At 38.9% G+C, this 27,910-nt stretch overlaps 1 protein-coding gene across 1 annotated transcript in view; it reads right to left on the bottom strand.

Moving 5' to 3' along the window:
• Positions 1–27,910, bottom strand: part of LOC126267092 (protein eyes shut) — a 275,518-nt gene that overhangs the window by 198,006 nt on the left and 49,602 nt on the right. Inside the window, exons 5-7 of the mRNA XM_049971959.1 lie at positions 27,594–27,710; positions 3,839–3,952; positions 3,587–3,755 (exon numbers count right to left, since the gene is read on the bottom strand). Of these exons, the coding sequence (XP_049827916.1) occupies positions 3,587–3,755; positions 3,839–3,952; positions 27,594–27,710 (400 nt within the window). The remainder of the gene's footprint in view (positions 1–3,586; positions 3,756–3,838; positions 3,953–27,593; positions 27,711–27,910) is intronic.

Below are 27,910 nucleotides of genomic sequence, written 5' to 3'. Positions count from 1 at the left end.
TCACCTCCCTAAGTTGTGAAAAAGACTTTGAGATGACAGTGATAAAAATTCCAAAATTAGGTTTGATAATAGCTACAGTGTACCGCTCTCCAATGGGAAAGTTTGAGGTATTTTTAGAAAAAAATGGAAATTTTCTTAAATAAGCTGCATAAAACAAGGTGTGATGTTGTAGTATGTGGTGACTTTAACACAGATTTTCTTAGTAAATGTAAACATAAAACCGCCCTTGGCAATCTCATTAAAATACATAACCTTACAGCCACAGTTAAAGTTGCAACGAGAATAACACCAACCAGTCAGACAGGTTTAGATCAAATCCTGATTGATAAAGAGAAATTGGAGTGGTCAGTAAAAGTGTTTAACACAGGATACAGTGACCACAAAGCTCAAATACTTACCACCACAAAGGAAGGAAGACCGGTTAAGAATAACTTACTAAAGGTCAAGAGAAGGATCTACAGGCACAAAAGCATTGACCACTTTAACTCACAATTCCATACTGAAGGCTGGTCTGAAGTCTATGAAAAGCAAAATCTGAATTCGAAATTCAATATTTTTCTAGAAAAAATGGTAAAGCCTTTTGATACAGCCTTCCCTCAAAAAATGGTAAATATAAGAGAGAAGACAAGAGGAAAGGGTTGGATTACTAAGGGAATCAGAACTTCTTGCCAGAAAAAAAGGGAGCTCCACAGAATCTGCAAAGAAAATAATGCCACTGAGGAAATGCATACTCACTACAAAACATACACTGAAATCTTACAAAAGGTCATTAAACAGGCAAAAAGAATGTACAATGATTACTACATAAATAATTCTACAAATAAAGTAAAAGCCATGTGGGACATCATTAAAAAAGAAACTTGCAAAAATAAGAGAACTGAGGAGAACATTGTCTTGATACACAACAATAAAAAGATTTTACAGCCTACAGAAACAGCAAACATATTCAACAAATACTTCACTGGGTAGCTGAAAATTTAATAAAAACTAATTTTAGTTCAACTCAGCATCAAGTGGTAAACAAGTGCAACAGTAATAAATTTTCAATGTTTGTGGACCAAGTAAGCAGAGAGGAGACATTGAAGGCTGTCAGAGAACTAAAGTCAACATACTCAGCAGGAATTGATGGTATACCGAACAGAATCCTAAAACTCTGTATCCAAAATATAATTGACCCCATTACTCACTTATGCAACTGTTCCCTAGAGTTAGGCATCTTTCCACATCAACTAAAAACATCACAAGTCATGCCTATTTTCAAAGATGAAGTAATAAACTATCGTCCCATTACATTAACATCCTATTTCTCAAAAGTAATAGAAAAAATTATGTGTTGTAAGTTGTTAAAGTTTATAAACAAAAATAGTGTGCTATCTAATACTCGACATGGCTTTAGAAGCAAGAAATCAATGGAGACAGCAATCTATGAATGCATATCTACTTTATTAAAAACAACAGATGAAAAACAACAAACAACAGGTATATTTTTGGACCTAACCAAAGCCTTTGATATGGCAAACCACAAAACCCTACTGAAGAAGCTAGAGCACTATGGAATTAGGGGGTTGGCAAATGATTGGATTTGTTCATTTCTCAGCGACCGTAAACAAAAAGTATCAATCAGACATATAGATGATAAAGCATGAATAATCACAGAATATGCATCATTAGAAAGCCCAATCACTTACTGGGTACCGCAAGGTTCGGTAGTGGGATCCCTACATTTCTTGTTAAATATCAATGATCTGGATATACCTATTGATTCCCACAAAGTAATACTGTTTGCTGACGACACAACAATACTGGTAAAAGCAGCAAAAAATGAAGATATACAAGAAGAAGTAAACACAGTTACAAAACATCTAAGTAATTGGGTAGCAGAAAATCAGTTGATAATAAACTACAACAAATTTCCATAACAACCAAAACACCACATTGATATATCCAGAAATAAAAATCAATCAACACCCTATTGCAAATGATGAGGCTACAAAATTTCTCGGCATCTGGATACAAAGAGACTTAAAATGAGACAAACACATAGAACAAATTAATGCCAAGCTGAGCACGGGCTGTTATCTTCTTAGGGTTCTCAAACGATGCATAAATGAACAGGCACTATTGTGTGCCTATTATGCGTACTTCAGTGCCCATCTCAAGTATGGACTCATATTTTGGGGCAATTCCCCAGCAGCTCAAAGGACTTTCAGAATACAAAAAAGAGCCATTAGTATTATGACAGGGAGCGGTGCTCGACAGTCTTGCAAACCAATATTTAAAGCACTGAATATACTACCTCTACCGTGTATGTTTATTGTAGACACAATAATGTACGTAAAAAAGTATATGATTAGAAATGATGATAATACTTTAAAAAACAAAGATATACATGATTATAATACTTGAATAAAATATAACTTGCATGTACCCCCAGCCAGTACCAGTTTGTACCAGAAAGGTACGTGCTATCTGGGTATTAAACTCTATAATAGACTATCAAATAGTATAAAATGCTTACTAAATATTAGTGCTTTTGAAAGATCTGTCAGAGAATATCTACAGTACCACTGTTTCTACTCAGTAAAGGAATACTTGGACCAGAATAACTGTTAAGAACTAAAGCTACTGTAATTTGTAACATTGTAAGAACTACAACTATTGAAAAATGATTATTTAAATATGTATCATTTTGAGCTTAGTAATAAGTCAAATATCATCCTGTACACTGTACTACATATGATCAAAGGACTCAATAAATAAATTAATAAATGAAATAATCTGAACTTTTAAAAAAATGTATAATTACACTATAAAAATTTAAAAATCATTTTCTTTGTCCAAAACTTAAGTTGACGGGTGATGGTGCAAATGTTGCAAGGAAAAAGTATCTTTGTTATGGTGTGTTTGTAGTATCACTATATCAAATGTACATAGCAGATATTTAACACAATTTATAGCATTTTAAATGAAAGAAATGTACCTGCTTATGAGAAACCTTCAAAGGGACAACCGAAGCAGTTTTGAAGTATGCACAAATTAATAAGCACATTTCAATCTCTAGCTTCCATAACTATTAAATATTATTTAATTCTGAGAAAGGGAAGGATAGGAGATAACAGTAAAGGGAAGGAAAAGTGATGTCACGTAATGGATCTGAAAATCTGTCTTTGTGATTTTGATGTTGACAGGATACAAAACTGCAACTTTCTTTAACCCTCAGAAAAGAAAATGTGAAATGGCTTTCCACAATACAGTCACCTAGTCTTAATTTATACTAGTCTTATTTTCCATGACTTGTTGGTTGTCTACCACAGACTTCCTTCCCATCCATTTTATTTACATAATGAAATCTCTCTCTCAGCTCCCACCTTTTTAAAATGAAATGTTGACTGTTGTTTCCATTTGAATCCAGGAATTTCTTTCCAGTTTGGTTCTTTGTCTGTGAATGACTGCATACTAATCATCTTTGTAATGTGCAGTTTGGCATCCATTCAGAATTACACTTTTAACAAAACAACATTAGGGAAATAAGCACCTTCTATAATTCTAATTGGTCTCTCTCTCTTCAAGAGAAAGTTTCTCATACCTTGGTCCAAGTTGGCACTCATCATACTGATACTGACACTTGTTTCCATGAAAATCAGGAACACAATAACACACAGCTCCCCCACTCTCAATAAGACATAGTGCATCATTTTCACATGGATTATCTTCACATCGCACAAGTTTTACTTCACAGTTTTTCCCAGTAAAGCCTAAAACAAAATAAACAGCATTATATGTTAAACAAACAAACCACTACACTTAACTGATTACAAATTAACATGGAAAAGCTTACCAAACAAACAGGCACAAGCATAATCTGCTTTGAGATCGACACATACTGCCCCATTCTGGCAAGGTGTAGAAGCACATTCATCAACAGGCAGTTCACAGAATGTACCTGACCATCCTGCAGATTACAATACGTTCTTGTGAACTTTATAGTTTTATAGTAAATTTAGAAGAAAAGTTATAGCATGGAGCCTTCAATAATTAAATGTGCTTTGTATCTTCATAAATGTGTAAGTACCATACTAATGTATTTTATATCAAACACAAAAAATCAAATATAATTCTCTTCAGTCAAGAATAGTGTTGTTTGAATAACACAGACTCTCTGAAAAACAGCTCATGGAATGATTAACAGACACATTCAGTAAAGAACATTGAACACTCAGGTTTTGGAATCACAAGGAATGGTGATGTTATATGCTGAAAGATTATTAACATATTGATCAAAAATTAAATATGGGTGGAAATATCAAGGAAAACCAGAACCACTTGCGGAAGTACTCATATTTAAAGGGAGTACATATCTCATAAAGTCTAGTGATATATTTAGCACTCCTGGATTTTACATTGTTTCATATTTAGTAGTGATATATTTCTACATATTTTGCCAGTTTTGTAGTACTGGAATAGTCCTAGATATTTTGCCAGTTTCATGGCTCTTTGTATTCTGCACATATGAATCAGACTCTTTATAGTTACAAAAAATTTGTTTCACTGTTTGCTACATGAAGTGTAGCTGAGGTAATTTTACACATATTTTTTGTATTCAAACACTTACAAACACAGATTTACAGTAAACACTGATATGTTGCCCAATCATCTGTGTTTTTCAACTATATTTTTTACAACATACATTTCTTCAGTGTTACTGTGCAATCTTTTGACATGTAAACACTGTACTATACAGAATAACACTGAGTGACAAATACACAGACAAAATAAACTATGGTACCTGTGGTCAGTATAATGAACTAGGAGCAATATTTGTAAACTCAGACAAGTTTGTTAGTGTGGACTGTATATCACAGGATGGCCTGCATCTAAATAGGTTAGGTTCAACAACTTTCAGCAAGATGTTTACTGATTTGTACAAAATTATTTGAAGCAAGGGAAACTAACAATCAGTGAGGCAAGGCAGGTGAAAAATGAAAAAACGCAATCAAAAAGTAAAACAGTATGCAAGGAAAAATGTGTTAAAAACTGTAAGAAAATGTAAGTATTTATTCACAATGTACAATAAAATAAAAGAACTGAGTGCAATGTATCCGTAGGATAAAACTATAAAAACTGATGAACTTAACTGCAAACTATTCTTTCAGAAGGAAGAAATATCAAAGTTGCTTGCCTAAATGAACACTGAGTCAAGAAAGATTCTATCACAGTTTAAAATACTTAATGGTAGCTAACAGTCATGGAGGCTTCTGTATACTGGTTAACAAGTCGTTTGAATATAAAGACAGACAAAGTTTTAAATTTAAATGAAATACTTATACTTCAAAGTTTCTGAGTAGACACAGAACAACATAATATTACTGTTATCTTAATACACAGGATTTCAGGTAGTGATGTCACCAAATCATTTTTAGGGATATTACAGTGTCTCCTTGATGAACTCACAAAAGAAAAGGGGGAAAAATTGTAATTGTTGCAGATTTTAACATAGATGCAAGAATCAAATCAAGCCTGTCAACTACGTATGCTAACTTAATTTAAGAATATGGTTTTCATCTAAATTTCACTGATTTCACCAGAGTAAGTAAGCAGACAGCAGTGTGTATAAATAATATTTTAGCAAATTACACATTTAATGACACGGACAAATTCTTTCTACACCTAGGTATATCATATTACTCTGCTCTGCTTATCAAATTATTAAAAACGAATAAAAAAAGAAAGGAGATGTTCCATGAAAAGATTGTTCAGTGAGGGAAACATACACTTGTCCTATGTAGATTAAATGAGGAAGACTGGCCATTACAACACGAAATCTCATGTTAAAAAAATGTTGGTAAGTTTTTAAAAAGTTTTTTACATATTTTCAGTGAAACATTTCCGTTGAAAGAAAACTAACAAATAAACTATAGTGGATTATCACTGGCATAAAAATATCTAGTAACAAGTTCAAATGGTTCAAATGATTCTAAGCACTATGGGACTTAACATCTGAGGTCATCAGTCCCCTAGACTTAGAACTACTTAAACCTAACTAACCTAAGGACATCACACGCATCCATGCCCGAGGCAGGACTTGAACCTGCGACCATAGCAGCAGCGCAGTTCCCGACTGAAGCACCTAGAACCGCTCAGCCACAGTGGCCAGCTCTAGTAATAGGAAGAGACAGTTACATGCCATGCTACAATGCAATAAGAGTCTTGAGTTCATGAACTATGTTTATTCATACAAAAACTGTTTAGGAGGATTGTAGAAATAGCAAAGGAAATGGCAAACATTAAATTTATTAAAAAGGACAGAAATAAATCCAAGGCAGTTTTGACAGTTGTCAAATCTGAACTCTGAATTAAATCTGGGAAACAGGAAATTTCTAAAATAAGATACAAGACAAAATAATTGTAAATCCTGTTCAGAAACCAGAAAATTTAATGAATTCTTTACAGCTGTAGCAAAATCTGATGTTTATATAAACTCCTATCAAGATAATGTACCTTTCTTTTGCTCAGGTCGGAACAAAACCAAGAGTCTAATTAAATTTGATAAAGTAACAGTAAAAGATGTAGAAAAAACTATATCAAGCCTAAAAAAAACTTTGCATGATGGAATGAAGTACCTGCAATGGTCATTAAAGCAGCTTCAATTATAATATCACATCCACTGTCCAAAATAATTAATCAGTCTCTTGAAGAAAGTTACTTTCCAAACTTTCTGAATTAGGCAGAAAAGAAAGCAGTATTTAAAAAAGGCTCCAAAGAAGAAACAGGAAATTATCATCCAATTTCCCTTCTTCCTGTGTTTTTTAAACTGTATGAAATGATCATTGCAATCAAAATTCAAAATTTCTGTGATAAACTTTATCTCAAAAATGACTATTTAGCTCCCAAAAAAAGCGAAAAGCACAATTTATGCAGTCAATGAATTTGTGCATAGAGTTAGTTCCACTTATCTACAACACAAAAAGCTGCAGGAATCTTCTATGAATATCCAAAGCATTCAACTGTGTGAACCACTCCTTCCCACTTTATAACATGAAAGAATACAGAATTATCGGCAGTGTCTTACAGTCATATATGACAGAGGGAAATAAAATGGTTGTCATTACATGAAGCAAAGGAATGTAATCCTTGCAGAGGAGAACTGTTTCACATGGAGAACCACAAGGCTCAACTCCAGGCCCATTTTTTTTACATAAATAAATTACCCCTAAATATATAACAACACTGGAAATTTATGGATAGAATATTACATAAAATAAGGGAAAAGCAACTACTCACCTACAGTGGATCAACATGTGGAGCACAGAAACACTTAACTGAAAACAGCATTCACATAGTTTTCAAGCACTAGTTCTTTTTCTGGCAATAGCACATACAACCACAACCAGACAAAACACCCAAATGCACACGCCCACAGTCATAGCAAGCCTCACTACTACTTATTTTCATCACGACAGAGGGTCCCTCTTTTCCTGGGACCGAAGTCACTTGTCCTTCCTTTTTAACCAACTCAATCTATCCGCCTTTCCTGCACAAGGAAGGAATTAACACTTTTGAAAACCAGGATATTTTCATGTACATTTGTTCATCAGCGGTGACACTGGCAATAGACTTAGCCTATGGATGGGTGTTTACTTTTGGAGGTGACTATTTTGTTATGGGAACTGGTTCTCAGGCTGTACAGGTACATGTGTCTAAGCTGAGCTGGATGTTACAGTTTACAAGTGTGTTGCAATATGTAGGTGTTCAATAACATTACACTAATTAATTTATGTAGTGGTGTTCCAGAAGCCAATCATGAAAGATGTATTCAACCACATACAGTAGTGCAGGCAGTTGGATATCATACCGTTATACAGCAGTGGCACAGTTGGTAGTTGTGCAAGAGAAAAAAGAACTACCTATACTTCAGAAGTGCTTTCGAATTTATTACCGGGCCTACACAAAACTTGCCATCAATCAGATACTTAAACTCGAAAGCACATGCACTGTCAGTCACTGCAGAGGGCATACTTCAATGGGAATCAAGTGAATCATACCAATGAGATACTTCAAGTTTCAAGGGTGCGTGTGCAGTGTATTTTCTACATTTTATTGACCGACTGTATCACCTTCCAGACAGTTAATGGTCCTAGTGAGCCCTGACATTGTTCAGTTCTGAACTCTGGGTCCTGTGCTATTTTCTTGTTGGACCTATTGGTTGTGTCTTATCTCATTACCTCATCAAGTTTGACTGAGAGCATTAATATGTCTGTAATTCATTCTAGATGCCACAGCAAATTGGTCTTACATTAAGTGTGGGGACAGAAAAGTGCTCCTTGCAGGAGCATGCAGGGACATAGTGCGGACAGGGAAGTACAGCTAGGTGTAGTTGCAAGGCTAATGGAGGAAGGAGGGCAGGGGAAGTGGAAAAGGAGAGAAGTAGACAATAGGAAGAAAGACTGTGGCTGCATTGGTGGAAAAGAGGGCCGTATATTGTTGGATTGGGAACAGGGAATGTTATAGGCTGGTGAAAGACAGGGACAAATGAAGACTGAGCCCAGGGGCGTTATGGGCTCAGAGGATATACTGCAGGGCAATTCAGGAAAGCTGGTGTTGGCAGGAAATCCAGATGGTGCAGGGTGTGATGCATCCACTGAAGTGAAGAATGGTGTGTTGGGCAGCATGCTCACCAACTGGATGGTCCAGTTGCCTCTTGGCACAGTTTGTCAGTGGCCATTCACATGGACAGACAGCTTGTTGGTTGTTATGCCCATGTAAAATGTAGCACAGTGGTTGTAATTTAGTTTGTAGATCATATGACTGCTTTCACAAGTTACCCTGCCTTTGATGGGATAGGTGATGCTTGTGACTGGATTGGAGTAGGTTGTGGGGGAGGATGTATGGGACTGGTATTGCATCATGGGGATGTGAGCCATGAGTCAAAGGGTTGCAAACAAGGGTGGAGTAATAATGGGTGAGGATATTGCTTAGGTTTGTTTGGTGATGGAATACCAGTGTGAGAGGTGTGGGAAGGACGGTGGGTAAGGTATTCCTCATTTCAGGACACAATGAGAGGTAGTCAAAGCCCCGGTGGACAATGTGATTCCACTGCACCAGTCATGGGTGGTACTGAGTCATGAATGGTATGCACCTTTTTGGCCAGACAGTGGGATTCTGGAAGTTGGTGGATGACTGGAGAAATAAGGTGTGTGAGATCTGTTTCTATACAATGTTGGGAGCTTGATTTCGACCTGTGAATGTCTCAATCAGACACTTGGTATATATGGAGAGGGACTGCTCATGACTGCAGATGCCATGGGTGGCTAGGTTGTATGGAAGAAACTTCTAAGTATGCAGTGGGTGGCAGCTGTCGAAGTGGAAGTATTGCTGGTGATTGGTTGGTATAAGGTATTAACATACCCATCTTCGTGGTGGAAGTCAACACTGAGGAATCTGCTCACTGGGTTGAGAAGGAGACATGAATGGGGAAAAGGTACGGCAATTTTTGAGGAATCTGTATAGAGTGTCTTCACCCTTGGTCCAGATCATGATGATGTAATCAGTGACTCTGAACCATGCATGGATTTGGGATTTTGGGTGGTCAGGAAAGCTTCGCCTGGATGGCCCATGAATAGTTTGGCATAGAATGCTGTCGTGTGAGTGCCCATTGCCATTTCATGAATTTGTCTGTAGGTGATGCCTTCAATGGCGAAGTAATTGTGTGTGTGGATACAGTTGGTCACAGTAACCAGGACAGAGGTTGAAGGTCTGGAATGAGTCAGGCATTGGGAAAGGCACTGCTCAAGGGTGCCATGTGGTAAAGGAGCAGGAAGTTTGGAGAGTTGATGGAGGAAATGGTTGGCATCTTTTATATAGGAGGATAGGTTACAGGCAACAGGTTGAAGGTGTTGGTCTAAGAGACCAGAGATTCTCTCAATGGGCAGAGTAACCAGCCACAATGGGGCATCCTGGGTGGTTAGATTTATGGACTTTAGGATGCAAGTAGAAGGTAAGAGTGCAGGGAGTGGTAGGGGTGTGGAGTGAGATGGAGCCAGGAGAGAGTTCTGGGATGGGCCTAAGGATTTGAGGAGAAACTGGAGATCCTGTTGGATTTCTGGAATGGGATCACTGTAGCTGGGTTTCTAGGTGGATGAATCTGACAGTTAGCAGAGTAACCCCTGCTGTTCGAAAGCACAGTGGTGAAGGCTTTGTCGGTTAATAGGGTTATAAGGTCATGATCAGTTTGTAGGCGGTGGATTGCAGTTGTCTCTGCAGAGATCACCTGGCTTTCTGGCTGGAAACTCACATGTTTAGCAGTTGTTTTATTATGTCTGTCTGTGACTCAAAAGCTCATCTATACAATGTGAAGCAATATATCCTTTTCATAATACTGCCACCAAAAGTCTAGTGAAGACAGTCATTGGCCGGAGTCTGGCTTCAGCTGCGGGAAAGATGTAGTCAAGTTTGTGTGAGTTGCATTTGCGTGAGTATGTGTACATACAGAAGATACCCTTACACTGTTAAGATGACTAGTACAAGGACACCCCAGATGGTCTGGCCTCTCAAACAGATTTTCAATGTGGAGGGTTCTGGCTACACCCATTGTTATGGTTAATGGTCACTTCACTAGTCAAGAATTTGAGTTTTTCTGCATGGCCTGACTTAGCATTAGAGGACACTTTACAATTTATATTTATATATATATATATATATATATATATATATATATATATATATATATATATATATATATATATATATATTATTTTATTTTTCTTCCTACCGAATATCTCCACATAAGGATGCATCTCCTGTGGAGATGCTGCACAGTTGGAAGATGAGGTATCTACTGTCCCTTACTCACACTGCCAGAGGAGAAACAGTCACCAGAGGACTGGACAACAGGAAATGATATTTTGAGATTGATATCAAGGTCTCATATTCTGAGCTACAGTATTGGTAAAACAATTGTGTCATGAGTGGCAGACATAAAATATGTGGATCAGCTCTGTATGAGTGCTGATATGTTTCTGCCTTTCTGGAATTATAGCCCTGTTTCAGTTTCAAAAGTCGGCAATGTATCTGCCCTGGAAGAGAAAGGGGTGAAGTCAGCACCATAGCAGCCTACCAGCATAGATGTCCTGCCGTCACTTGACCCAATGGACACAGAGACCAACAGAGTTGGCCGCTAGGATAGAGGTACACTTCATCCACCACCAACAGTATCAGCTGAAGGAAAAGAGGAAGAGGCTTCATCTATCTCCCTTGAAGGGGAGGGACATTGTGTCCCATGTCACTACACCTGCTAGATATTCCACCCTTCTGTCACAGAGGTAGCATAGTCCACATCTAGGCGAGGCCTAGAGTGATGAGCAGTTTTGTGGTTGTCCACAGAGGACACCAGTGGCAGCCGCACTATTTCACCACAGTTTATCATATTTACCAATGAGGCACAATGAAGAACATTTACCAATGTGAAACAGTGATGAGATCATACTGTTTGCAGAGCTCCTGAGTGGGGAGTGTGTCATTGCCATCAGTGACAACAAATCACACAGATTAGGTGGTATCAATGCACAGCTTTATAACTTGCAGCTGGACAGTCAATGGCAGTTCTTTGGCAGGTAGCAGAAGAGTTCATCTAGAGTGTCTCATAAGCTACATTGTTGAAGGTTATACTTAGCAACGGTATGAAGGCAGTGGCTGCCAATCTGGTATCAGCTACCTACAGTAAAGAGCCCACATGGATAGGAACTGCCACTGCCCTTAGCACAGCAACACTAACAACTGATTTAATATCTGGATGGGTGTTTGCTTCTTAAAGTGTCAGTTTCGTTATGGAACTCAGTTCTCAGCCTGGACAGATTCATAGGCATGTCTAACCAGGACTGAACATTATGGTTTGTGTGTGTTCCAATAAATCGGGGTTCAGTTACATCATACTAATTAATTTGTGTAACAGTGTTCCAGGACTCAACCATAACAGAAGTGTCTGTCCACATGCAGAGGCACAGTTGGTTGGATATCAGATCACTCTACATCATCGTTTAATAATTTTTTCAAGTGGATTCTCCTTTTGATGCAACAGTCCTTGTGTCTGTCTGGCTGTGTCAAGCCAAAAACAGTAGTGACGAGACTAGGTCACTTATTTTGAATGGCCCTTTCTCTATTCCTTAATGTTCCATATCATTCTTCAGAATTAACTATCTTTTCCTTAAATTCCACAATCAAGATTCCTGTAGCTTCCAGGAAGACAGCCGCCATAGTATTTATAGCTGACAGAGTTTGGTGACCATTTTTTGTGATTACTGAGCAAGCCAAAGTGTGAAGCCTTCAATGACTACTGTAGGAGAATCTCTTTGAAACACATTTAATAACATCCAAAGAAATTCTGGCCACATGTTAAGACTGTCAGTGATTTCAAGTCAATGACCAGACATTTACTGATGACAAAAGAACTGAAACTGAAGGTAGCAAAGCAAAAATTGAAATGTTGAAATTTGTTATCAAATAACCCTTAAACAAGTGCATGCAATCCACTTTTTGACCTCCTGATTTTTAACTGTGACTTCCACATTTATATTGCAGGGTTAAAGGATAAGAAAACATATTGTAATATCCCCCATAAATGAATGTGCTTGAACTGGTTTCCTAATAATATACAGTGTGCAGTTTAATCATTAAAGAATGGCTGAAAATACACAGCATACTTAGCTGAGTGATGAAATTCTTATCTTCAAATCTGCCTGGCAGGACATTCATAATCTGCTAAATGAACTAGTATCTAGACAGGAAGGATGATACACATATAAGAAGTTGGGTATACCCATTGATCAAGCTGTCCACAGATGTTATGTCCAACAGACGCTCTGTCAGCCTTCTCAATATCACAAAACAAATGTACTACACAATTATGACATAAAACAGTGTTTGTACATTCTTTCACCTCCAGCAGGGTAATATCTCAATGGTTGAATTTCCTGGGATTTGATAACTCAGGAAAGCAGCAGCATTCCTTCTAAAGTCCTTCCTGTGTGGACTATAAGGGCATAAGTGATAAATTTTCAGACACCACAGCCCTTTCCAATTTTAAGGAGGGGTATTAGGATTGCATCCATCCATAATTATAAAATGAAGAAACCACACAACAGTTGCTTAATCCAAAATCTTTTATCTTTTACCAGACTGGTTTCAGAACACTAAAGGTTCCATCATCTGGTGTAAACTGTAATAATGAAAATATTGAGGTATGTGTCAATGGGAGGGTATCCTCAAGTCAAATAAGGAACTATGCAACTGAAATTTCTAAAATGAATTAAAATAAATTAAAAAAGAGAACAGGACATTACTTACAAATATAATCACTTAACCACCTGACTTCATCCTCAGCCAGACATTGTCATAGAACCAGAATTCCATGTCCAAAGGATTAAAGGTACATAAAAGTAATCTGAGAAAACACATCACAACTGGACACCAAAAAAGTCAATCTTCAAACATGTGAAATGCAATATAATGGGGGGGGGGGGGGGGGGAATCACATTGTATGGAATTACTTACATAAATTCCATAAAAACTGTTCCCCCATGTTGCACAACCAGGAACACAAACAGAAAAACTTTCTTTTAAGTCTCTTTCATACTTCTGACACAGAACCTTTGGTTCCATGACAACACTGTGGTGAGGACGACCTCAGATGGTTAAGTGATTTTATATGCCAGTAATGTCCTGTTCTCTTTTTTTAATTTATTTTAATTCAGTTTAGAAATTTTAGCCACATAGTTCCTTATCCGACATTTCAGACTTGAAGATCACCTCCCATTGTCATGTAACACAATATTTTCATTATAACTGTTTACGCCAGATGATGGAACTTCAATACTTGTCATGGATGCAACAAGAGATTGTGAATTAAGCAACTGTTGTGCAGTTTCTTCACTTTACAAAATGAACTTATACAGTTGTGACTGCCCAAAGGAAGACCCCCCATAAGCATAGGAATTGTTCTGCCCCCAGATAGGTGCAGATAAGTTGGGTGAAGAGGCCTTCTTTTGCTACCTCTATAATGTGCCACAACTTGGTGTAGTGCATTTTATTAGGGCCAGATTCCATGTCATGAACAGCAGACAGCGCTGATTCCAAGGAAAGAATAGTTGTAAGGTTCTCCATTGTTGTAACAGAAATACCAATTATCTATCACAGTAAGGTTCTATGTTCTTGATAGACTGGTTTCCAGATAGGGGCGGCAGCCATTTTTGGCAAAATTTTCTCCAACTGTCTGTGCCATATCTTGCAGGTTCACTTGGAGATTACCATTTCACCTCATATCAATAACTACATGCCTGCCACCTTGCCCATATCTCCTCCTTATAGCCACCATACCACGACTGTCTTTTTGGATTGATTTGTGATGCTCATGAATGCTTTAACTGAATGTTTCAAAGGTTTGCAGTCATTGGTTAGCATCTGAGCAAAGACTGTCTTTAACTGCAGAAAAGCATATATCCTCCCACCAGAGTACAAACTGTCTTCACAGATAATCTGAAGATGGAAGAAGGGAGGGAAATGACACTCATTGATGACAAATAAGACCACACCACTTTTAGCCATCTCTCACTGAGGTCATCCTTTCTATGAAGTCTGCAATGACTTTCCATGAGGGCACCGGTGCCTTCTGAAGTGTGTTTACACCTTGCCTGAGCTGAGAATCCTAGCTCCTCCACATTTGCAAAGACCCAATTAAGTATTAGAGTACTGGAGCATTTTTACAGGTGGGGTTTCTCTTTCTCCTCTCAATTTTTTTACATTTACGTGGAAAACCATCAGTGTGTGAGATTTTTATAAAGGTGCATAAGGTTCCCTCAGACACCCCTTGAATTCCATATGCTCTAAAAGTGTGCTATCATCAGAATCCTCAGAGAGTTTGAGCTGTGCATAATCCAATGGCTCTAGTTATGTTTTATTAGCTTTAATTTCTTTGCAGATTTTGGCCACTGAGTGAATGACTGTGTCAGTGTGGTTGACACGGTAACATGTGAACATGTGTTAAAGTTGCTTTTGTGAGGTTAATTGTTGATTTTGCTTCTTTTTGTTCAGTACAGCCTTGAGTGGCCTGGAGTTAATGTTAGGTGTCACTTTGCATGTACACTTATAGGTGCTTGTATTCTTCTCTTTTGGCTAATTCTGTATTTCTGCATTTAATTTGGAAACCTATTTCATTAAGATGACGTGAGCATTTTAGGAAATACATGATGATGTAGGACTTAAAACACCTTTTTGCAACACCGTATAGAATGTATTTCATAACATTTTTTTGTTTCTTCTACTTCTTATCTATGGAGACTGGTTTGGGGGAGGAGGGAGGAAGGATAAAAGTGAGAATATAGAATCAGAAAAGGGGATAGGATTATGCAGGTGTGCTAGTGGGAAAGAAGGTCAGTCTAGTGCAGTAGTACAAGCTGGAAAGGGGATAGTTAGGTGGAAGACAGAGACTAGCAGAGACTGACACCAAGGCAGGATATGTTGCAGGGAGAGTTGTCACCAGCCTTTTTCAGAAAGTCTGGTGTTGGTGAGAAGAATGAAGATTGCACAGACTGTAAAGCAGTAGTTGAAGTGAAGCACTTTGTGTTGGGCAACATACTCTGCAACTGGGTTGTCCATCTGTCTCTTGGCCACAGTTGGGCAGTGTTCATTTTTGCACACAGACAGCTTGTTAGTGATCATGCACATGTAGGACACAACACAGTGCTGGCAGCTAAGATGGTAGATCACATAGTTGCTTTCACAGATGACCCTGCCTTTGATTGGGGTAGTACATACCTCAACCTTTGTCAGCACTGACCTCCACCTGTCTATCCCCTGCCCCACTCCCACACCAGTACTATATACACCTTCTAACTCACCATTGCACATGAATAGTTCTTTTCCCTTCTCAACTTCCTCCTCCCCTCCCCTTTCCAGCACAGTCTCCCAAAGGTGTACCTAGCAGTCCTATCCTGTCCCCACCACATACCTGTACACTCCCACAGGCAGCACGAGCATCTTCCTCATCACTACTCTGCCACCGTTCCCTCATATCACCCAAGCATCTCCTGTACCCCCTCTACCCACTCCAGCCAAGGCCACTGCTCACCTCTGCCGCACTTGGGCCTTAGTGCCCAGAGATGACAGTGGCCAAGGGTGTGTAGAGTTATGCATCTATGTGTGTGTGTGTGTGTGTGTGTGTGTGTGTGTGTGTGTGTGTGTGTGTGTGTGTGTGTGTGTTTACATCCAATGGAGGGCTTAGTCTGACTTCTCACCTATTAGTCTGTTTTCAATGTGCCTGTCTTTCACTTCTGTACATGGTGACTACTAATCTATCCTTTTCATATTGTTGTTATTTCATCTTGGATGTTACATTGTTTGATTCTGCCTAATGGCTTCTCTTCCATTCTACACCCCAAAACACTGTATCCTTTGCTTATTGTCTCTACAGCACTACATTACTTGGCATCTATCTTTCTCACTCTTTCGTTGTCACTTTCTGCACCATATATGGTTCTATTGTAGTTTTCAGTCTCTTTTCTATGATCTTCTCAAATATTTTCAGCCCATGAGACAATAGAGTTATTCCTATATAGTTGGTGGGTTTTAACATTTCAGCATTAGTGTATTTTAGCAATATGATCTTCAAATTCATGGAAAGAACTGCAAAAGGGCATAGCACGGAGACCACCATATGTAGATGGATTAAGACATGTTGAGCAGAAGAAAGAGAGAAGTCAACAAGATGAATGAAAAAATATTGTCAGCAAGGAGGGGTTTTGTCCCTGCTATTGTGAAACATAGTGGTGAATGAACTCATTGGAGAGCTCAATACTAGAAGCTACTTTTGCCAGTGATATACAGAAAACTCAGTCCTATTAATATTTGGCAAATCTGATAGTACATTAGAACAATGGCACAATGTGCATTGTACATTGCACAAGACTGGTGCAGGAAACCAGATCTGTTCCAAGAAAACTGTTGCAGTACCATTTACAAGGAAGCATATCCAGGACATGCACTCGAACCTAAGATTCTCGAAAAAAACTCTACCTGTACAGGGGACAGTGAAGTATCTATGGGCAACCCCAGGTGCGAAACCATCATGGATTCCTCACATAAGGGATATATGCTCCAAGGTGAAAGATACTCTTATGACCACTAGAAGAGCCTGTGGAAAAAAACTGAGGTCTAAACCCCAAGAGTAAGTACAGGATATACACCACTGCAACAAGACCTATGATAATTTATGGGGCTATAGTACAGTGGGACAAAGTAGAACAAAATCTGCCTGCTAATAAGTTTGGCAAGGTGTAGATATGGGCCTGCTTAACCATAATATGTGGAATCAGCAGTGCACCCACTGCGGTATGGAGAAAATGCTGTACACACTCCCACTACACCGGTGGGTCAAAATGGAGGCAGCGGCAGGAGTATACAGGCTAAAAACTAGAAATAACTGGATATCTTTGGGATGTCCAGAATCTCACACCAAAATATAGAATGCAGTAAATAGAGGAATGATCAAGTAAAAGCCAGCTGACTATGCAATAACTTCCAGTTGTTTCAATAAACCTTTCAGTGTAACAATTGGAAGCAGGGAGTAATGGAAGAACAAACCACAAGACCATGCAGGAGACTTAGTCTCATTTACTGATGGGCTGAAAATAACTGTGTCGGAGGTGTATGTAGTACAGCCTACACTAGAAAGTGCAATCTCTTTAGGGAAGCTGTCCATGGTATTCCACAGGCAGAAATATCTGCTATTAGGGTGTGTGTGGAGAAGAATTTGCATAGGTGCTACGAAGATAGCCACACCTACATTTATTCTGATAGCCAAACAGCTCTGTTATCTCTATCAGCCCCTCCAACGAGATTAAAGATCATAGTAGAATGTCATGATGCCCTTGTGAGACTAGGGGAATGCAACAATGTGCTGTCAGTTCCTGCTCGCTCAATGAGCAGTGGCAATGAACAAGCTGAGAAACTGGTCAGGACAGGTACAATGACTCAATTTACTGGACAGGATCCTGTCCTAACTATCACTAAGGGGATGACTAAATTGAAACTACAAAACTGGATAAGAAAATAGCATGTAGAGTATTGGTCTATGATACAAAAATATAAACATGGCAAGCTGATGATGCCAAAGTCATGTTTTAAGAAAATTTGTGTAATCCAGAGCTTGAACAGGTACAGAGCTTGAACAAGTACAGACTAAATTCATGGTATGGCTAACGACAGACCACAGAAACTTCAGGAAACACTTGCAGTTGATGGATATATAGAGAGAGGACCCAAGATATAATCTGTGTGGTAAGGGAGATGAAGCCATACCTCACCTAATCTTCAAGTGTGAAGCATTGGAGATCAAAGACACAGAATATTCAAGTCATCGAGTCCTGATTATGCCACAGTGGCTCCATTTCAGCAATTCAGCACGACCTTCAGTCCGTAGGTTCTTCCAAGAATCTCTTCCCTGATGCTACGTCACCCTTACCCCCATCACTCTCTGCACTCCTGCCTTCTACATGCTTCCTAAACTACTCAAACCTGAGACCCAGTATGCTCCATTGCAGCTGGTTACTATGTTGCCACAGACATAATGTCTGCCCTTGTCAATCAACACCATCAGCCTATTACCCATAACGATGTCATGTCCTGACACAGGATAGAGGGAAGACCAGGGGTTTAAGGTCAGTCTGCAATTTCCGAGTGGTGAGGAGCAAATGCAGAAAGGCAAATTCTCAGTGAAGGCAGGTTGATGACTCGGATCAGCCCCAAACACTGTCTCAGGACATCTACGAGAGACGCAGATTTTGGAACTCAACAGGATCCTTGCAGCATGAGACTTATGGAATTCAGGGGTCTGATTAACACTATTTATTTGTGACCAGACTAACTACTGCACTGAAGGCTAGTTCTAAACACTATAAAAGCAAAGGAGGTAACTGGTTGCACAACAGAAGTTAGTGTCTGAAGCCACGGGGCCAGGTGCTAACAGAAGCAGTAAATACTAGTAGCACATTAAGTACAAACTTGAAAGCAGCACTCCAATTGAGGAAAACAACATCAGTGCTGGTTGAAGCTGGCCAAGAACAAGGCAGAGTCAGCACCCAGCGATCTGACTGAGAACTCTCTCTGAACACAAAAACATGGGTTTTTAAAGAATTGTAGTGGCACACCAATTCCCCTTTCCTATAGACGACCCACCTAACAAGCTTTGGCCAATGTGGGGAGTCGTTCTGCACCTCCAGGGCACCTCTGGCCAACCACATGTAGTTTCTTCTCCTACTCTTACTTGTTAGGTGGGGATGCTTCTGGATTTTACACTAACAAACTACAAATTTGATATCAACACCATTCAGATGAAAGCTAAACGTCACTGTCACTCCTATTACAGCCAGCAACAACTGTGTTTTACGTCACATGGCCCCATGCTCTGCCCTTCTGTGCATATGAAATGACGTAGTAGCACTCTAATCTGTGTAAACCCACTGACATTGCAGTTTGCTGCCTCTACTAAAACATGCCTTTTTGTGGCCACCTTCTACAGCGACGTCTTACAACAGAATCTAGGCAGCGGAAGGAGTTATCAGTTAATTCTCTGAAGGGAAACTTCTCCCCTCAGACAGCTGCACAGAGTGTCTGCAATTTGCACAGCTCTAGAGTTACTATTTATCTCTGATAACCTAAATGCTACCAATTATGCCTGCTCTCTGCACTGTGTCTCTGATTTCCTACCTTGGAGTACCCTTGATGGCCCCAAATAGCCTTAAGTGTAACAATGTACAAATCATTATGTCGTCAGTATATGACAATGTATCATCCCATATAAAATATGTTAACTATTTCCACAAGGAATCTCTACAATTCCTGCTCTTTCGTCATCCAGCACATCACTCATCACCACTGATGCCACTCCTTCTACACCAACATTCCCAATGCCCATGGCTTCACCACTAATGAACACCACCTTTCCCAGCACCCAACTTACTCCAAACCCAATACCCTCTTCCTTGTCACTGTGACAAGCTATATCCTTGTCCACGATTACTTCACCCTGGAAGATATCAAGGCAAAAACAAATATGTGAGCCAACAATGGCCATCCACGTGCCACTATCCTATGCCAAACTATTCATGGGCTATCTAGAGGAATCCTTATCAATGACTCACAAAAGAAACCTTACATTTGGTTCAGATTCACTGACGACACCTTCATGAATCTGAACAAAGGGTCCTCTTCAGACCTTCAAGCCATCTTTCTCTATGTTGACCTCCACTTTGTGCAGGCTGCTACCTGTTTGGGGGATTTACGGGCGTTCTTTATTGTTAATAATTGTAATAATTTTGTCTTTCACATTTGGAACATCTGTTCATAACTGACACTATTCCACAAGACCTAAATGCCAAATCAGTCTATCTTTCAGGATAGAAGCAGTTCATTATTGTTCGCTGTGCTGTCTGTAACCAACCAACAGGAATTGTGGAAAAGATGTAATATGTGGTTTCAGAGGATGCAGGCAGAGCGTGAATTCCAGATTCGGCTTGCTCTCTTTTCTCAGCCATCTCTTCTATCCTATTCTTTGGACTTCCCCTGCTTCACTTTAGCCCCAATCTACATCTACATCTACATACATATTCCACAAGCTACCATGCCGTGCGCAGCGGAGAGTACCAGGTAACAGTACTAGTCATTGCCTTTGCCTTTCCTGTTCAATTTGCAAATAGAGCACGGGAAAAATGGCTGTCTATAAGCCTCTGTAAGAGCCCTAATTTTTCGTATTTTACCTTCATGGTCCTTACGCTAAATGTATGTTAGCAGCAGTAGAATCATTCTCCAGTCAGCTTCAAATGCCAGTTCTTTAAATTTTCTCAGTAATGTTCCTTGAAAAGAATGTCACTTTGCCTCCAGAAATTTACATTTGAGTTCCTGAAGCATCTCCATAAAATATGTACATTGTTCAAACCTATTGATAACAAATCTAGCAATCTGCCTCTGAACTGCTTCAGTATCTTCCTTTAATCCAAGCTGGTACAGATCCTAAACACTTGAGCAGTACTCAGGAATAGGTTGCACAAGCATCCTATATGCAGTCTCCTCTACAGATGACACACACTTTCCCAATAAACTGAAGTCGATCATTCACCTTCCTGACCACAATACTCACACGCTCGTTCCATTTCATATCACTTTGCAATGTTATACTCAGACATTTAAAAGTCATGACTGTGTCAAACAGGATGCTAATAACACTGTATCTGAACACTATGTGTTTGTTTTTCCTACTCATCTGCATTAACTTACATTTTTCTAAATTTAGAGCTTGCTGCCATTCACCACGCAATCTATATATTTTGTCTAAGTCATCTTTTATAACCCCTACAGTCACTCGGCTTCAACACCTTTCTGTACACCACAGTATCATTAGCAAAAAACCGGACAGCTGCTCACCCTGTCTGCCAGATCATTTACATACACAGGAAATAATAGCAATATTATCATACTCCCCAGGGGCACTCCTGATGATACCATTATCTCTGATGAACACTCACCTTTGAGAACAACATACTGGGTCCTATTACTTGAGAATTCTTCAAGCTGCTCATGTATCTGGGAACCTATTCCACATGCTGTACTGATTCGAGAATTTCTGTGTAAATTCTAGAACCACTCAGCCTTTTATCGTCTCAAACACACAATATTTTGGATATGAGTGTGGGATGGTAGAATCCTACCTACTGTGCATCACATGTTTGTGTGTGCAGGTTTAAAATCAGTTGCAGGAAGAAAGTAGATGCGGCAGATGAACGGCACTGGCAAGTACCTGTCAGGCAATCCATAGATGTTTTAGTGAGTGTGTAAGGAAGAACCTTGGAGTTTATATGCAGCTCTGAGCTCATTGGGTCACTGACAATTAAAAAAGAACTCGTGTAAACTCTTGACATAACTTTGTTGTAGGCAAGACTTATTTTCTGATTTATGTTAAGAAAAGTTATGGTATCAAAGCCAACTTTCTTTTAACTGTAATTCAATTTGTTTCTGACGTTTGACTGTACAAGAGACTCACCAGAAGTTATTTGTTGAAAGTGATAGTTTTATTGTGTATGAAAGTCAAATACATTGTTAATTGACAAAAAGCAAAGTTTGTATATCTGCTTATTTCATTAATAGGCAGAGTCTAAAAATTCCTGTACGTAGCGTTATTCGACGGAGTTATTCGACGGAGAAGAAGTCAAGAGGGTTTCCAGCAGCAATAAGTCACCTTGTAAAGAAGTGGAAGGTGGTTTGGGGGAATAAACCGAAATAACCCAGATTCACACTCACACTTTTAATAAGTCGGGAACGTTAGAATGCTCATACCTTCATTAACAGTCTGAAGTGGGGCACCATGTTAAATGTTTTCTGGATATGTAGAAATATGAAATCTGCCTGTAGTTTGCAATATATCATGTGACAAAAGGGTAATCTGATAGTTCCTCCAAACGGTTGATGACATGTTCACCTTCCCCAGGCACATTCTTTGTAACCTGTACACTGAGATACAGGATCATTTTTACCTATTTAATCCTTATGTTCTTATTTGAAGCTACCCTTATCATGTGCCCACCCCTCTCCCACCTGGGTATCTGTAAAAAACTGCTGTCAGTTAAGTGGGCTGGCTGTTAATAAGGCCACGTTTTCATAGCTGAATTCCATAAATTGAGCATTGTTGTCAGCTAGAAGCATGGACACTGTAAGTTTGTTTCTCATGCTACTGCATTATGTATGCACCCACCAGGTGTAGCTGCTCTTGCTCAAGCCATGCTTTCCACTGCCATGGCGAGCAAGGTCCATCACGTCATGGAGTCTGTGAGCCAGCTCTGTCACACTGAGAATCCATTATGCTATGTGGCTTGCTTCCCTGGTACACATAAACATGGCCCTGCTGTAACCTCATATTACTGCCATCGCTACTGGCCTGAGTTCTGTCCTGCTACTTTGTCATGCTGCCGATTCTGCTAACTGCCCAAAATGTAAGTGCATTACAGCTGCCCAGTTGCTGATCTGTCAGTGGAGGTAATCAAGGATGTTGCAGCTAGTAAGCAATGAACTGCCTTTTCTTTGCAAGCGGTGCTGCATTACAGAGCCTTCATTTTGTTGTAAAAAAACCTTATTTGCCATTGTTACCACTTTTACACCCATGCTGGGTAGGAATGAGCCCACTACACGCGTACAGACAGAAAGCAGAGCAGAGATGAGGTGAGTAGTAGTGAGGACAGGATGTGTTAAGGCTTTGTAAGAGTAGATTAACATACTTGTTCTTAATAATTTTGACTAGAGAAGAGGTTAGAACAAGTTCAGGCACAACTGTCCATCTTAAAGAAAGATTTGAGCATTAGTCTACTATTCCTAGGAACTTAGGAAACTTGAGGCTAGCAATACCACTGACCCACAGTCTAACATGGTAAATAGTGTTGCAGTAGCCACTTTCAAAAAACCTTCGGAAAATGTGTTCACTTTTCTGTAGAATGTACAGGATGTTGGCTGCCTTCAGGATTGAACCAATTTCGTAGGATGTCGTTTGGTTTGAGAAAAGCATCCACCACTACATTTCACCAGTTCACAGATCGTATGTTAAGAGGATTGAAACCAACTATGTGTTTGGTTTATTTGTATGATATAAGTGTGTTTTGACACACAATCAGAGAACATGCTGAATGACTAAAGCATGTTGTAGCGTGATTACAAGGGGGTAATTTGATGTTGGAGGAACATTCTTTCACTGAGTCACAGGTTCAGTTCCTGGGCCTGGTGGAACCAGATCAATGAGTTACAGAAGTAGTAGATAATTTCCCTGTTCTCATTAACATGTAGGAATTACAGTCATTCTGTGGGTTTATAAATTATTATCACCGGTTCATCAAAAATTAGGTTTGTCAAAGAGTATGCTCCTGTGACCAAACCTGTGCCCAGCTTACTAAAAATATTGGCACCTTTTGGATGGACTGCAAAATCAAGACAGCAATGCAACAGATTAAAGATGTTTTGACAAAATCTCCTTTGTTATTATAGCCTAATGTCTGTCTTATCTTGTGATGCTTGCAACTTTTTTGCAGGATTTGTCATAAGCCTGGAACAACATGGGAGAAAGAAACCAGTTTGTTTTACCTCTCACCAGCTCAGTTAGGAAGAAATCAACTAATGCACAACTGAGAAGGAGTTATCAGCTTTGGTGTTTGGGGTGTACTATTTTAAATGATACCAATATGATACAAAAAAGTTCACAGTCATTACTGATCATACCACTTCACTGTAGCTATTGAATTCAATGCATCCAAGAAGTTGACTGCTGAGATGGGCATTAAAGCTAACTGAAAATGATTACACCATTCGTCACAAACCTAGAAAGTTACATCAGAATGTAGATGCATTGATCAGGATGGTTCATGTTTTGTAAGCAGATGAGGTGCTTATTGCTGAGGTGCAAGAGGCTTAAGAGCAGGATGCAGAATGCTGACGATGCACTGCTCTTCTATATTTCGTATCTGAAGATGGTATCCTATATCACAAAATGCCCCTTGAGAATCAGTTTTTGATACCAAAGGCATTTCAGCATCATTTCATCATGCAATGTCACTACAGTACCCAAGTTTGTTATAGCATAAAGTATGATACTGAAAATAATATTCCCATGTGTATTCCATTCCTGGACACACACAGACCAGACTGTGAATCCAATTGCAAACCTTATCTGAAGCCTCTAGACCCCTTGAAATTTTAGTTCAAGACCCAATTAAAAACCTTTCCATAGACACAACAGAAAAACAAGTACATTCTGCAAATTATCGACCACTTTTCCTCCTCTAGGACTTTTGAGATTGTAGCTTTAGATATTGTGGGACCTTTTTAATGGATGCAACAGGAGGGCAAGAACATTATGTGAATAATCAGCCATTTTTCATGCTACCTGATTTCGGTACCAATTGCCAACATGATGGCCAAGATAGCGGCAAAAGCATTTCTCACAAACCTAGGATTGCCTTTTGGATGCCCCGATGCCATTTTGATGGCCCAAGGAACCAATTTTATGTCTGCTTTATTTGTATAACTATGTAAGTTTTTAAGAATTGGGAAATGGATAACTACCCCTCCCATCCTAAAGCCAATGGCAGAGTGGTACAGGATCATAGCACAATCATTAAAATATTTTTCTATGTGAACAAGACACATATTGACTGGGATCTATATTTGCCATAAATTTTCCTCCAACCCTAACCTGCTATCCCTCTTCCTCCGCACGCCACAGCCCTTCTGTACCCCTGCTACCTATCCCAGAAAAGATCACTGCTCATGTCAGATGCAGCCACAGCTGAGCCTTTGCACCTGGAGATGACAGTGGCCAATATATGTAGGAGTGTTACGTGTGTGTCCGTGTGCATGTGCATGTGCGTATGTGTGTGTGTGTGTGTGTGTGTGTGTGTGACCCAATGTGCTTATCTGCCACTTAACATCTTGTGTGGTAAGTACTTATCTATAATTTTCATATTGTTATTATTCCATCACAGATTTTCCATTGTTTGGAAATGAAATTATTTTTTAACCACAGATTGAGAAAATGGGTCTCATTGGGAATATTACATTTTAAGGTTATTATTATTATAATTACATAAAATTATACAAGAAAGAATAACAGTAAACATTACAAACAGCTCTAGAAATTCAAGAGTAAAACAAAACAGTTAATTTAGGAGCAGATGAAGACTACATGTGTATGATTTACATAGTATGTTATCATTTCTGTCATAAACAACACACATACACACACACACACACACACACACACACACACACAAACACACACACCCTAAGAGCACACACATTTTCTCACTGTTTCACAATATTTGCTGTACCATTTTTGAAATATGCAGGTGGAGTCAGCTCTAACAGATACCACTCATCACCTGTTCCTTGCAATACCCAATATTGTCAATGGGGTCAGTTTGTCTCTAGTTATAATTGAAATGTTTCTTAACGTGCAATTTTATGTGTCAATTTAACATAGTGATCAAAAACTAATCAAGTAGAGTATTCAGTTTAATGGCAGGTGCTAACAGGGACTGAAAAACACAAAGCATAATCAGTACTCAAACAGTCGCTGTGTAGCCTTATTTCAGGGCAGTAGCAGACTAACAGTGATGGATGAACTGGCACACAAAATGGCACAAATCAAGCATGTAAGAATAGGTGAACAAGTGCTTACCAATTTTTCAGTGTCTGCTGCTGTTATCAATTACATTAGGGAGTTCTGAGAGCAAGCCACAGAGCCAAATTAATAATACAATCTATTGCTCTGTATTTTACTACACCTTGAGATAAAAAAAAAAAGCCAACTCCAGTGTCCCCTACGAGTTTTCATATTTTTAAACATTGGTTTGCCTCATCATCCTTGCTTGGGGATAAAGGGGATAAAGTCTGGGGAGCTTGGTGGCTGACAATCATGACTATTTCTACTGGTTCTCTCCAGGAAATGTTAGGTTTAGATGTGTCACCTGATGACTAGAATGTCCTGGAGCCCTGTCATATTTGTAGCCAAAGGAACCTTTTACAATAATGGTATACACTCTAGATAATGCCACCTGAAGGCAATGCAGCACCACAACACACCCAATCAACTGACTGTCTGTCATGCCATACCAGACATTCATAAGGAATTGTTCTTGAAAATGTATCTCCACAAAGTTGTGTGGGCTTCATTGGATCACAGATGTGAGTTATCATTGTTACTGATACCATCAAAAATGAGAGTGGACTCATTAATAAACAGTATTAATCAGATTATTTGGCAATATGAAATTAGCTAACAACTATATTCCAATTATATGCTTTCATTTTGTTCTCAGAGATGTTGAATCCACTGTAAATGATAAGAATAGAGGCTTTGCATAAATCCACCACATTCTTGTATGTGAAACACCAGTATGTGAAGAAATTTCGCATGAACTTGTTGAAGTGCTGTGTTCCACCAACTGAATAATGTCATCTACTTCAGTCAAACTTTGTTCAATTGCACATTCAGATGAAGCATTCTGGCTGGGCACTGCACCAGTCCCACACAGTTTAATAGAAACATGAGTAATCACTCTTGAATCTGGTACTCTGTGATTGGGAAATCATCTATCCATATTCTCTACAAGCAGTACCATTTCCATTATAAAACCATACCCAAATATTATACCAGCATATTCGACATTTGTAAATACATAAAACATGCACAAATAATACAGCAGAATTGGCCAACTAATCACAGACACAACCACAGATGAAAAATTCAAATATGTTACATCAAGCACAACTTCACAACTTGAATTTCAAAATAAAAATGAACATCAGTAAACAAACCAGTAGCAACTGGTGTACTATCACACGAAATGAAAACTTCCCTATACATCCAGCTGTATTTCTGTATCCAATAAAAAATGAACATATAGGGAATGTTTTATTCAAATGAATCTGTACTATCACACACACACACACACACACACACACACACACACACAAAGCTGCTAATGGGATGAGACATAAATAAGTAAAGAAATTACCTGGAGAGCAAATACAACTGAATGATATTCCAGGTCCCTCAATACAGAGTCCTCCATTGTAGCAATTTGTTTCTGCTGTGTTATTGCAGACCTCTTCATCAATTTCACACATTACTCCTGGAAGAAACAATCCTACATGAATTTATTTTGAATATGAAACATTCCAACAGTGATGTATTTTTATTATATCACTTTTCGATGTCTGTTCATGTCACCTGTGACTACAGAAGTAGCAACAAACACCAACAAGAAATGATTTAGAACATACCAATAAACTCCAAACACTCTTGGTATTACAAACTGTAATCATAGCTTTC

The sequence above is a fragment of the Schistocerca gregaria genome, chromosome 4 (genome assembly GCF_023897955.1).
Source record: "Schistocerca gregaria isolate iqSchGreg1 chromosome 4, iqSchGreg1.2, whole genome shotgun sequence".
In the NCBI taxonomy this organism is placed as follows: domain Eukaryota; kingdom Metazoa; phylum Arthropoda; class Insecta; order Orthoptera; family Acrididae; genus Schistocerca; species Schistocerca gregaria.
This window is presented reverse-complemented; position numbering and strand designations above follow the sequence as displayed.